Raw genomic sequence first — 13,491 nt, 5'->3', positions numbered from 1 at the left:
TGCAATTAGCACCTGGACTGCAGATTCACCTTGCCAAGGACTTCATTACTCAGGGAGATGTATTCTTATCCTGTCTGAAATTACAAACATGATTTCTAATCTTGCACATATAAGTTAGCATATGCAGGTTTGTGAACATCAGTGTTGTCTTTTGCCTGTTTTGGTGGTGCATGCTCTTTTTGGAAAGGATGTGTAAGTGCCCACTCCAGAACCTATCAGTGTCTATGGTCTATTACAGGCCCCATCAAACCTCCATTTTGACAGCCTGGAGCCTCAAAAATGGCAGCAATCAAACTCCTGGCAAGCCATATCTACAACTGCTGTAGATATGGAACAGCTGCTTCTTTCAAGCTATCTAATCAATTTAGAATGGAATGGTTTTCTCAAAATGTCGATTATAAATGTCAATTATAACCTCATTATTTCAAACACAGATCTCTAACTTTTGCAGTGAAACATGGTGGGGGCAATGAAAGAGATGCATACAATCTTCAGGATGGATGGCCCTAACTATATTTATATTGCAACCAGGAATAGCTGCATTATTGATTTGACTGAGAACTGGGTTCAGCTGTTTTTAAAGAGGGAAATGAATCACTAATTTCCAAGCTCATTTCCTACAATGGTCTCTATAGTACTTTTGCCAGACAAAAATTGGCTGAAACCCTGTCACATGCCTACAAAAAAAGGTGCAAGTTTTGGAAGCAAATTTCAAGTTAACTTGCAACAGATAATGCCTGTGGAGATTTCTTAACTTGCTGAAATTTGCTTACAGGTTACACCTTTTGCATACTTGAACAACAGAATTTTGGCCTTTTCCTCCAAAAGCAAGTCACATCTGATGGCAATAACAGCAACAACAACAGAGGGAGACAAACTCTTCTCTCAGGTTTACAAGCTAAAAAGACAAGCTAGATAAGGGGAGGGAAAGAGAAAGAGAGGTAGCGGAGAGAGATCAGTTTGATTGTGCAATGACAATGTAACGAGTTGGGTCAAGACTGATCTTCCTTTGCTGGTTGTGTTGCTGAGACCATCCCATAACATTTTGCTGCTGTCGCAAACAACAAGATGGCACTCCCTCCCACTATGCAGGTGTTTTGTGCTGTCAGGTTGGAACTAACATCAATTCCAATGGGACTTTATGAGATATTTAAGGAGTGGTTTTACTAGTTCCACCCCCCATTAAGCTTCCTTAGCTAAGCGAAGTTTCAGACTCAGATGTCCTGAGTCCCAGTCCATCACTCTATCCAGTATATCGCACCAGGTATCTGCTGTATATGGATATTGCCAAAATCAGTAATTCAAGATCACTTTTCCACTGTTACGAGGACAATGTTCGTTATTGCACTTGAACGCAGCAGGCTATGCGTAAACTATGCAGTGCACGTAGCTCTGTCTTCTAAAATGTTGCCACTGCTTCCTGACCCCTGGCATCTGCTACCTATAGTGGCTACCTCGCTCTTTGTCCTGGTAGACCAAGCCTTGGGTCTTCCTTTGTTAGAGATTCAGAAGACTTTGCTTCTTTGGCTAATGACAAGAGGTCAGAGTGTGGCATTGATCACCACTGCATTCTGAAACCAGCTAGAATTAAGGGTGCATTCAGACAGTTACAAAGCAACTAGGAAATCGCTCCAGTTCAGATCCCCAAAGTACTAGCAGCTTGGGCACAGACTGGGGTTGGGCTATAGCGCATTTCCCCATGTGTTTTATGATTGTCAGGAAACAGATTGTACCAGCCCACTCAGCAAGTGGTCCAAATTGCCATCTATTTCCATGTGAAATCAAACCCTGTGTTTCTCCTGGAAGGAAGGAGGGAAACAAGCTCCTCACAGCAGAATCTTAGCTGGCAATGGATGGAGCCGGCTGGTGCTCCACTTACTATGATGTTCTTCTCCCCGAGAGGCAGAAAATGTTGCCTACATATGATCCCAGTCCAAGACTAGCCTAATTTTTTGTCTCCTTCACCTCACATCAAAATGCACAAGACCCAAAGCCAGTCTGGTTATTGTGGAAGCAGAAATATAATAATGCCAAAATAAATAATTGACTACTGTTGTTTCATGATTGAAACACATTTCTTTCTCAGAGTGGGTGGGTGGAGATTTTGCTTCATTCTGCCTAATGAAAGGGCAGCCCTGTCCTAGTCATTGTCCATTGGTTTCAGTATATTTCCCTTTTGTTCTATGGTTCTACAGTACTATCTTTCAAATTACTGTGCAGTCTGTAGCCTTGATGTTCTATGAAATCACAAAAAACAACCAAACAAACAAGAGCAAAATAAGTAAGAAGAGGCATTAATTTATTAACACAGTGCCTAGTATCCTGTTCGATATTTACACACAGAGAGTGTCAGTTACAGAAGCTGCCATGGTTACCTGACAAGATGCTGGTTCTGTACAACTGCTACCTCATTAGACTGTCATGGCAGCTTTAACAGCTTGGCCCCTATCTGTGTACACATAAAAACAGGACAGGATACTAGCCAGGGTTTATTTCTGTTCAACAGCTGTATTCTTAATGGTTTGCATTCTTTGTACTTTGGTGTAATATGAAGATATTGTAAAACAGATTTACAATATTTTTTAAAAATGGAAAATATTTATTTATTTATTTATTTATTTATTTATTTATTTATTTATTTATTTATTTATTTATTTATTTATTCTTTCTATTTATTTATTCTGTTTATATCCCACCTATCTGGTAACATGACCACTCTAGGCGGCTTACAAAGTCAAATACAATAATAGAATAATAACAGCAGCAATAAAAAAAAGAATTATTACAATCGATATTAAAAACTTCAGATGGGAAAAATGAAAATGAACTACAAGGAAAAGAGAAGAGAAAAAGCAAATATTAACTGGAGGGGAAGGCCTGCCTGAACATCCCATGTTTTTAGTTGACTTTTAAAAATGCCCAATGAGGGGGTAGCGCGAATCTCTGGAGGGAGATTGTTCCAGAGGCACGGAGCTACCGCCAAGAAGGCCCGGTTTCTTGTTTTTTCCTTCCGGGCCTCCCTCGGCATCAGGCTCCTCAGCCTCACCTCCTGGCTCGCACGAGTGACACGGGTAGAACTTGGTGGGAGTAGACGTTCCGCCAAATATCGAGGTCCTAAACCATTTAGGGCCTTATAAGTGAGTATCAAAACTTTGAAGTCGACGCAAAAAATAAAAGTGCTCTCTTTTTTTGTTATTGGAAGTCTCATAATCTGTTTGAGAAAGATATCACATAGCATGGGGAATTTCTCCAAAAGGACACTTTAACATTCTAAACAGTTGTCACAGATTTGTAATATTCTAGTGCAACTATTAGTCTAGTAACTGAATGAACCCAAACAGCTACATATGAGGTATAGAAAGACAGCATTGTATTGTACTGTATATAGTACATTGGAGTTGGATAAGGGAGAGTGGAATTCAATGTAGTCATGAAGCTGAGTGTCAGACTAGACCAGTAGTTCCAAACCATGGGTAATCTTGGACTAGAATTCCCAGAAGTCTTCACCACCAGCTGTGCTGGTCAGGGTTTCTGAGAATTTCACTGAACAAGACCAAACATTTGAGAAAATTCAGTTGTGGAAAGGAAAATAGGTTTTATAGCAGTCTCCCTAATGTCTAGTTTGATCTTCACTAATCACCTGCTATCTATAAGGGTCAAATCAGATGTTAAGAGAAATGTGTATCATCTACAGTTACACCACTTCCCCCTCTCATAGCAGGGGTTCCTTTTGTGTCCCAGCAGTGAGATGTACACACTAAGCCCATGTTTACCTTCCAATGACCAAACACTATGGATGTGCAGGTGAGGCCAGTCACGTCTCATGACAATCATATAACACGTATTTCACCACTTGAGAGACCACTTTTTCAACAACAACAAAACAGGTGCCAGCTTGCTGACCTAGAATATCTCCTGTGCCTAAACATGAACTACCAGCTTCAAACCTCTGTAGCAGCAAGTCCTACATCTTGTTGCTAGCTTACCATCAAGTACAGGGTGGAGCTTGCCATTGCATGTCTGCTTTTAAATACAAGTATTCTCACTTGCCCTGTGGCAGCATCATGCAAGTCACATGGCTAGTAAACAGATTTAAACATATTATTGACTAGAAATGCCTTTATAATTGGGAGTGAAGCATCAAACACATGTCATAAACAATGCTTTCTCCTAACAGAGAGCACCATGCCATAACTTTTATATTTCTAAATCAGACATTATCATAAAAGTCCTGTTACTAAAGGATATATTTTTATCTATCTATCTATCTATCTATCTATCTATCTATCTATCTATCTATCTATCTATCTATCTATCTATCTATCTATCTATCTATCTATCTAATCTATCTAATCTATCTAATCTATCTGATTTATATCTCGCCCATTTGGTATATTCTACCACTCTGGGCGGCTACCAACAAACATATACTCATTAAAATACAAAGCCATAACATAATCAATAATAAAACAGTGCAAAATATAATAAATGATAAATAGCGAAGGAGAAAGAGTTAAGTGCTGGCAGGAGGAAAGGCCTGGGTAAACATCCATGTTTTTAGTTGGGTTTTAAATGTACCCAGTGTAGGGGTCTCACGAATCACCGGAGGGAGGTTGTTCCAAAGTCGAGGAGCCACCGCCGAGAACGCCCAGTTTCGTGTCTTTTCCTTCTGGGCCTCCCTCGGCGCCAGGCTCCTCAGCCTCACCTCCTGGCTCGCGCGGGTGATCCAGGTAGATCTTGGTGGGAGCAGGTGTTCTGCCAAGTATCGAGGTCCCAAACTGTTGAGGGCCTTATAGGTAAACATTAAAACTTTGAAGTCAATGTGGAAACGAATGGGCAGCCAGTGCAGCATGGCCAGAATAGGAGAAATGTGCTGGTATTTTCTCACTCCAGTAAGGAGTCTGGCCGCTGCATTCTGCACCACTTGAAGTTTCCGCATCAACCTCAAAGGCAGCCCCATATAGAGCGTGTTGCAGTGGTCTAGCTCTGGTAACATACTTTGTGGCACAGTAGTTTGGTGAGTTAGAATTTTGACTGAAAATCCAAGCAGAAACTAGTTACTTGTGAGAAGCCACTGGAAATTAGTTTGCCTTCTGGAGTGGGTGGTTACACAACAGGATTTTAATCTGTGTGTGCATATTTATAGTACTCCACCTAACAGTCACCAACACTGTATGTTGCATACTTATGATAATCTGAGTCAGCTCCACCATCCATTTTTTCCAACATTAGCTTGTTTCATCAGTCTTCACACAAGAAAATTAGCTCTAGGTAAAAATTAGTATTTTTGCCACTGTGCACATTGGAGATCAGATCTGGATGAGTAAATTTTCAGGCAAAGTGTTGCAAAAAGGGAAGGGGAAAAAATTCTGCTGCAGTGATGTTTAAGTTGGGCCAATATACAGTACCTCTTAAATACCAGCACCTAAGAAAGATCAGTGGAAGGGACCATTTTTGCCCAAATAGCCTACCTCTAACATCTATGTGCCATTCAGCTAGCCACCTTTGGAAAAGAGTGATGTGATCCAGCAGAGATTTCTTGAGGATTTTTTTATAATGCACTGGTCTTGATTTTATGTTTTATACCTTTTGCTCTCTTTTTCCTGACTTTCAATTCTGTGCTCTTGACTCAGAGCAAGTGGCATTTCTATTTCTTCCCTTCTGAGATGTAACTTTTCGCAGAACCTTTACAGTGTGGAAAAGTACCAGTCTTCTTGGTTCAGTGATTGTCACTACCATTTATATAAGAGAAAATGCATTTAATTATTACTTACATTAAAAAAACCTCAAGTTAAATGCATTTGGTTAGGTTAGCAGACTCAGAACAGTATGGAAGGGTGGAGTGAGGAAAACACACTGCCCTAACCAGTCTGATCTCTTTCTTCTCAGTCGTCTTTCCATTCTTCCCACGCTTGCAAGACAGATGAGCAGCGCCAGTGCTAGCAACGAAGTCTCAATTTTCTGCAGAAGGATTGGGCTAGACGTGTGTGTGTGCCTGTGTGGGGAAACATGCCACGGTAATCAATACGTTTTATATGCCAACTACTTCTGGATTTTGAAAACTGCAGAAATAGAGGCGCACCAAACAAATGTAACCCTCTCCACAAACAGTTAAGCAGTAACTCCAAGAATCCAGCCAGGAATGTATTTATTGTACTATTTTTATATCCCTCTCCCACGTCCAACAAGTAGGTAAAGGTGGCTTGGGCTCTGACCAGAAGAGACTCTGCACTCAGAACTTTTAAAACCAGTCAAGTAACGGCGTTCCGTGTCTAGTCGTGCTGGCCACGTGACCACGGAAACTGTCTTCGGACGAACGCTGGCTCTACGGCTTGGAAATGGGGGATGAGCACCGCCCCCTAGAGTGGGACATGACTAGACTAAATGTCAAGGGGGACCTTTAACTAAATACTACAAGATATTTCATTTGTTTTCAATGTTGCCAGTAAATCCCCTCATTAAAAGCCCCGCGCCCTCTTCTCCCCTGCCCATCCACATTCCCGTCCAGCAAACGAGCAACAAAACGAAAGCAGTGACGACAAACACTCCGCAGCAACACCTCAAATCCTAAAATTTCTAGAAGGCGCAGAGTAATGACGCAACCACACTACCCGGAAGCCTGAGATTGGGCGCATGCGTAGAACGGGGAGCAAAGAACCCCCCCCCCTGTTCATGCTTTTCCGGCTGTGAAAAGGTGTAGGTGCGCTTGCGCGGAAAAGACGTCGGGGGCTGACGGAAAGCCGGGGAGGGGCGGACTTCAGAACGGTGGTAGGGCTAGAGGAGCGAGCCGGGTCGGGCCCCGCCGCCGGCCTGCGAATCTCGCGAGAGTTTCTCACCGCCGCGACGGCTCTGGAGGTGACCGGCAGAGAGGGAAGAAGAGACCCGAGAACGACAGCTGCCCAGCGGTGGCGCGAGCGACCATGGAGCCGCCTCCTCCTGCCCGGGCGGAGGTGAAGGGCAGCGGAGCTGAGGGGAAGCCCGACTCCTCGTCGCTCTCCCCGTGCCAGGCCACGGCCGAGGGGTTGGCACGGGTCTGCGACCTCCTGCTCCAGAACGAGCCGCCACAGCAGCAACCTCCGCCGCCGCTGTCGTCGTCTTCGCCGCCGCCTCAGCCGCCTCCTCAGCCGCCGCCAAAACGGAGTTGGGCTCGGCGGCGCCGCCGTCAGCCGGGTGTCGAAAACGGTGGCGGCGGCGGCAACGGCCACAGTAGCAGCAGCAGCGAAAGCAGCGGCGGGGGCAGCGAAGAGGAAGAGGAGGACGACGAGGAAGAAGAGGAGGAGGAAGAGGAGGAGGAGGACGACGACGACGAAGACGACGACGAAGACGACGAGGAGGAGGAAGAGGAGGATGAAGAGGAGGAGGAGGAGGAGGAAGTGTCTGAGGTAGGTGACAGGGCTGGCTGGGAGGGAAAGGCGAGACCACCCCCCACTATCTCCCGCCCCCGCGCCCGCCCGCTTTTTCGCCCTGGTGGCAGGACAGGAAGAGGTCCGGCTGTGCCCTGGTTTCGTAACCTTGCCCCTGCGGATGACGGCGTCAGAAGCAGCTGCGGCCGCACCGTGCTGGGCGAAAGAAGAGTCCAGCACCACGACACGGGCAGCCCTGCGGCTTGCAGAGCCTCGTTGCCTGCCTGACGCAGGTGGAGCCGACAGGACGTTGAGGTGGTGTGGAGGGGGGGAGAGCCTTGACAGGGGCGGCGGGGTGCGGGAGGGGGGGGAACTGAACCAGGGTGGCCTGCCTTCCCTTTCTCTTCCGCCTTTCTTAAGATACAAGCTCGTTGCTAAGCCGGTTTAATGCATCGAAGCTGGCGTTATTTGGGGTTGCCAACAATCTGATGCCTTTATAGCCCATCCTGTGAGCGTTTATTGAGCTCTAAGTCCTACCGAGTTTAGTTGGATTTGCTCCCTCCGTGTTGCATCACGTGTCAGTCTGTTCTTCCTCTTGGTATCCTGGGAAGCAGCACTGGCAGTCTTGTATGGCTGTAGATAGGGAGAATGGTGGCGGTGCGACCTAGATGTTTGCAAGTAGCCTGAGACAACCTGTCCACGGTGAACTTGGAACTTATTCCTGTAACTTTTTCTTGAAAGCCAGTGTATTTCACTTGGAGCCCAGTCCTGTGAGTGCACATTGTACTTGGAACTGACACTTCAATTTAATGAAGTGTGATTCCAAGTAGGCCTTAGGTTCTGACTACAGAACATATGCTACCTTAGATGTCTTGACTTATCAGTAACTGTTTGTTAAGATGATGTAATTGTTTGTGTGTAACTATTTATTTGTAAGTTGATTCAGTTGCAGTTACTTCCAGGTAAGTGTTGATGCAGATTTCCGGAGAACATTATTTTCATGCTTTCACAGTGCAGGTGCTTCTTGGGCAGACATCTACTCCTCTCCTGGCCAATCAAAGCATGTTTGATTTCTGTCCTACAGGAGACACAAATGTTACCTTTTGAAGGAGCAAAGCCTCTGTTCTATTTTATAATGGTACCAGTTATTTATACTGTAACAGATCTGGTAAAATTTTGTGCTTTCAAAACATATGTACATAATTTATAGCTTAATTGCCAGGAGGAAATTGTATGGAATGTGTTTCTTTTGCAGGATCAGCCGTATATAACTAGAGCATATATAATTTAACAAAAAGTTAAGATTCAGTTGTTGTTAATACAAGTGCTTCCATCAGAAGTCAGCAGAGAGTTTTGGTAGAACTAGTGCTGACTAGTTCTGTTTATTAGTCAAAGAACAATTTGGCAGCTGTCTGAAATAAATCATCAGGAATAAAAACTAACATGAAGTCTGACGCCATATTTACCAGTATGTGAATAATATCCCTGTCTCAGTTTCTTTTCCTTCTAATATTAGGGAAACTGTGGAGGTTCTGAATGCAGTAATAAACTGGATGTGAACTAATAAGTTGGGACTTAATAGAGACAAGTCAGAGGTACCATAGGTCAACCAGAGAGCAGAATGGGCAGGGGAAGGTATACTGTAGCATGTTCTGCATGGGGCTACATCTAAAAAGCATTCAGAAATTTTGGCTGATGCAAAATGTAGTGACCAGATACATTTTTGGAGACTGATTTTCTGGCCATGTTGTTCCAACTTTGCCTCATCTGTACTGGCTTCCATTTTATCTTCAGGAACAATTTAAAAGCATTACTTACAATTTAAAGCATAAAGTTCTAAACCAGTGCTTCCCAGATAGATCTATAGATGCTTATTTACCTAGCATGTTACTAATCTGTTCTGCCATCTCATGTTGTGCAATTTGTTTATTCACATGTTTTTAAAAATCAAACTTTTCTACTGATAAAGGTACTTAATAATTTTAGGGAATTTGGTTAAGAAATTACAGCCTATAATTTTTGTGATTTGACCAAAAGGATCATAAAGGGGATAAATGTATGGAACACATTAAGTAAATGTGAGATTTAAAATAGTTTTTCAGTCTGCCCAAATCCTCCTCTGGTTGAAATGAGGAGTTTTGCATTGGTTTGACAAAGTCTCAACTGTAAGTTTTTGTCAATTTCAGTAGAAGAAAGGTGTTACCACTTTTTAAAAAAACTTGGTTCTGGTGGTAGATACAGGCTTCAGTTTTAATATGCTGAAACTTTCAAGCAAAGTTGTAGAGCTGTCAAAGTTAGAGATATTGTGCACCCCCTGCTAGAGCAAAGCCATTGCTTCTGGCACTGCAAGGCATGCTCCCTACCTTTTTGTATTTTTGCAGTCCTGTGAATGAGTGGCTTGTTTACTTCATGACCATAAGGAGAAATTGAGATATAGGACAAATCAGAGGTCAGTCCTAACATTCTGTCCCTTAAATTACTTCTACTGGCTTCATATTTTAGTGACTGCACATCTGCATGTTGGATGTAAAAGTCTGCTAGACAGTCATTGAGTATGGTGCAAACATAGAAATTAACATATTTTAGAATTCTGCAGTATCTCTAGGGGTCTCATTGCCTCCAAGGAAAAATTCAGATGACCAGTTTCATGGTTTTTATACTGAGGCCCTGACAGTCAAATTCTCTGCTGCCACCAAGAAAATCAAGAGTGGCCTGTTGCAGTTGTAAGAGCACATGTGAGAAGGAGATAGATTTTCTCGTAGGTAGAGCCTCACTTCTTTAGAGTACGATGGATAGCACTGATCAGTCCTTGAGATAAGCCCACAAAAGTTACTGTGCAACACAAATATTATTAAACCACCCATCACATCTGTGTTAGTTGTTTCTGGTCTAAAAAAGGATCAGATCTTTGTAAAATTTTGGTAATAGTCACCTGGATGCCATTTCCCCCCATGAATGGCTGTTTACAACCTTGGCACTTCCACTTTGCTCCAAACCTGCTGCTGTGATAGAAGAACCAGAATCAACAAGGCTGTATATATATGTAGACAAAGTATAACGAACCATGAGGAACCATGTGGTCAGTTAGTACCTTTGAAGCGTGCACTTTGAATCAACCTTTTTCTAGTATTCACTTGCTGCTTTGTAGTATTCAGTTGCAGGGGAAAAAACAGCCCCAATTGTCCTAAGTTTTCTTCATTTCTGCCATGCCTTTTAGAATAAGAGTGCCATTTAAAGTAAACCTTGCTCTAGATGGGTGGGATAGAAATCTAATAAATTTAAAGAAATTGTTCGTGTAATTTTTTTCACAGTTGAAAATCAAAAGCTATTGCTGATCAAGTGCAGATCAACTTGGGATCTGTCAGTAGGTTCTGATCTACCATCTGGGGTGCTAAAGTTTATGGACTGCTTATGACTCAGCAAGATATGCTTGCTGTCGGATGAGGTGAAAACAGGGGAACCATTGTGTGATACTGGTACCTGTACATACATGGCTGCTCAGTTTGTAAGTATCATTTCTGAGGGCCTGCTACCAGAAGCCCACAGCTCACATTTGGGCTTTATAATACACAAAAAGTTTCTACCAGCTAGAAAGAATGTAGAGTGACTCTTGTGGTTCCATAGAACAGAAGGGCTGCATCTGAGATCCTTTATCTATCACAGAATTAAGGAGAAGGGCTAATAGCATGTGCCGTTATTTCCTTTAAGTCTCCCTTTTAGTTTCTTTTTGAAAATCAGGTATTGTTTCCACTTTCCAGGCAAGCCACAATGCAATGTGTCTCAGTTTATAAAACTAGGGTTATAGAGGCCAGGAGACAGTCTTTCATTCCTCACAAAGAAATCCACCACATACTTTCTTTGTTCCATGCAGCAGAGCCCTTTCATGACACAGTTGTTGTGATGGTTAATGGTCATTCTAATTGTCTTCATAGGATTTTAAAAAGGGGAATTAGAGTGCACTTTATATACTGTGTTCTTTCTTTTTAGATATGAACGAGTTAGAGAGAAGAGGGCCTACAAATGGGTATGCAGTTTAAGGGGGGTAGATTTTGGCCAGGACAAGAGCCAAATTCCAGTTTGCTTGGGAATTTATATGAATAAAGAAAATAGTTGTTTAATGGCAGTGAACCACTGAACAATTCTAAACAAACTGGTATAAGTTTAACCCACTAGGAATCATGCTACTATTTTTTTGTGGCAGATTGCTCAGTTATGTTTATTTTAGTGATAAAAGAAATATTTGGGAGGGGTCTTGGAAGGCTCAAAATGTGGCTTGGCAAGCCACCTAATGTTCACATCTGCAGAAGGAAGTAAGAAGGCACTACACACTTGGGGAAAGTGAAAGATTTGAAATTGCCAGTTGCTGCCTTCTGTGCAGTCCTCCGGTCTGTGTGTAAATGAACCTTAGCTGTTTAAAAAAAGAGAAGAACGAACCAGCAAAGCCACAGAGATCTGTCTATCATTGTTATGGAGTTGCAGGAGCTTGTTGATTTGGAAGTTTTTGGAAAGAGTATCTTCTCGTAAGAAGAGGTGAAAGTTGGGGCTACAAAGTTTATTTTAAAGGGGCACAGTAAGTACTGGGAAAGGGAAGCAAGAGACAACAGTACAAGTTTGCTGGGGATCACAAAGACAGTGATGTACTCCTTATTCTAGCAGCCTCACCCCCTCTCTGTGGTAATCCCAGAAAGGGAGTGAGGATAGGGAAAGAAAACTTTGTACAGGCCATATAGTACTGGAATATGAATACTGTCCCCAAGTACATGGTGCCTAATTTAGTTGCACCTTATTCCTGAACATTCTTGCTTATCCTGATTTAAAATACAATAAAATAAAATAAAATGATCAAAGGTTTTCTTGACCTGTCCTTTTGGTAGGTAAGTTTGCTGAAGATGGTTCAGAAATTATCTCTCTGTGGGCTACATAATTTATTTTCTTTTGTCGTGTCTTTATGTCCTATCAGCATCACAAATTTCCGCTATCCATGGGATCTTGGTATATGAGATTGTTATGTACATCATCTGCCTCTTTTGCAGTCAGTGAGCCTCCATGCTTTGACTCTTGCCTGTACTCAGCAGGTGCTCATAGGACCAAAGTGTCTCTAGAAGGTGGACTTCTTCAGAAAGTGTGTTATATTGGGTGGCATCTTTTTAGGCGTTTTTAACTGTATACTGGAAATATCTGAGGCACATGAAGGGAGACAGCACACTAGCTCCATGCTTCCTCTCACCCTTTTTTTAATCTCTTTATGAAGGGAAGACCCTCTTGACCATGAAGACCCTGTGATATAGGACTTTGGAAAATGACAGTTCTGATTCATCAGGAGGGACATCAACATGTGGATAGTGATAAAAATAGCAACTGAATGGGTGTAACTAGCATACTCATTAAGGATTGTTAAGGATTGGAGTTACATGGAAACATGTAATCACTCTGGATCCCTCCTGCTGCTTTTCCTACAATTTTCCCCCTGTTGTAGCTTATTCTAATTTCAGGGGTGACTGGAGGGGATGCTTTATACATTATGTGGCTCAGCATCCAGTAGAGGTATCCTTCTGATTTAATAGATCCCCACTCTGCCTTCTGAAGATGCCAGCCACAGAAATTGGTGAAACATTAGGAAGCAAAACCTCCAGAACACAGCCAAACAGCCCAAAAAACCTACAACAACCAAACTGTATCATAATGTTATATAGCGTTGTTTGTGAAATTCTTCTGCTCATGCAGTTTTATACAGAGTTGATGCTTCTTTGTCTCCAACATTGGGCAAATGGACATCCCCTATTGATTGTGAATGTGGGGATGGTGTTCAGGGTGATGGTCTTTCAAGTACCCTGGATCTGAATTCTTCATGGTTTGATAAACTGTTACTGATAGCAGGAAATGTCTTTGCATCTTATCTTCCTTTTCTGACTGATGATGATTGCTTTATTTTAAAAAAGGGTAAGCAGTTTCAGTCAACTGGAGCCAAATTCATTATCCTAGGACCTGGTGCTGAAATTCATGTCACCAAAATCCCCATTTCAAACCTGCTCCCAGGAATTATTGGCAAACAATTACAAGCCATTTAAAGGAAGGAGCGTGTTTGCTTTAAATGAAGGTTTCATAGGCTGTGAGTATAATACTGGATTACTGCACATATATTAAAGGC

The 13,491-nt window shown here is 42.6% G+C and overlaps 1 protein-coding gene across 5 annotated transcripts in view; it reads left to right on the top strand.

The window, feature by feature from the left end:
- The first annotated feature begins 6,701 nt into the window (after positions 1–6,701).
- The window catches only part of ANKRD17 (ankyrin repeat domain 17), a 142,176-nt gene continuing 135,386 nt past the window's right edge, over positions 6,702–13,491 (top strand). For 4 of the 5 annotated variants that reach the window (XM_078377710.1, XM_073004025.2, XM_073004022.2 and 1 more), the window contains exon 1: positions 6,773–7,382. In XM_078377710.1, the coding sequence (XP_078233836.1) occupies positions 6,921–7,382 (462 nt within the window). In that variant the 5' untranslated portion in view covers positions 6,773–6,920. Of the gene's footprint in view, positions 7,383–13,491 lie in introns of all 5 variants that reach the window. The other variant, XM_073004024.2, reaches the window with a different exon arrangement.

Source organism: Pogona vitticeps, chromosome 6, assembly GCF_051106095.1.
Source record: "Pogona vitticeps strain Pit_001003342236 chromosome 6, PviZW2.1, whole genome shotgun sequence".
NCBI lineage: Eukaryota > Metazoa > Chordata > Lepidosauria > Squamata > Agamidae > Pogona > Pogona vitticeps.
The sequence above is the reverse complement of the archived record's forward strand: the minus strand, read 5'-3'. Positions and strand labels throughout refer to the sequence as shown.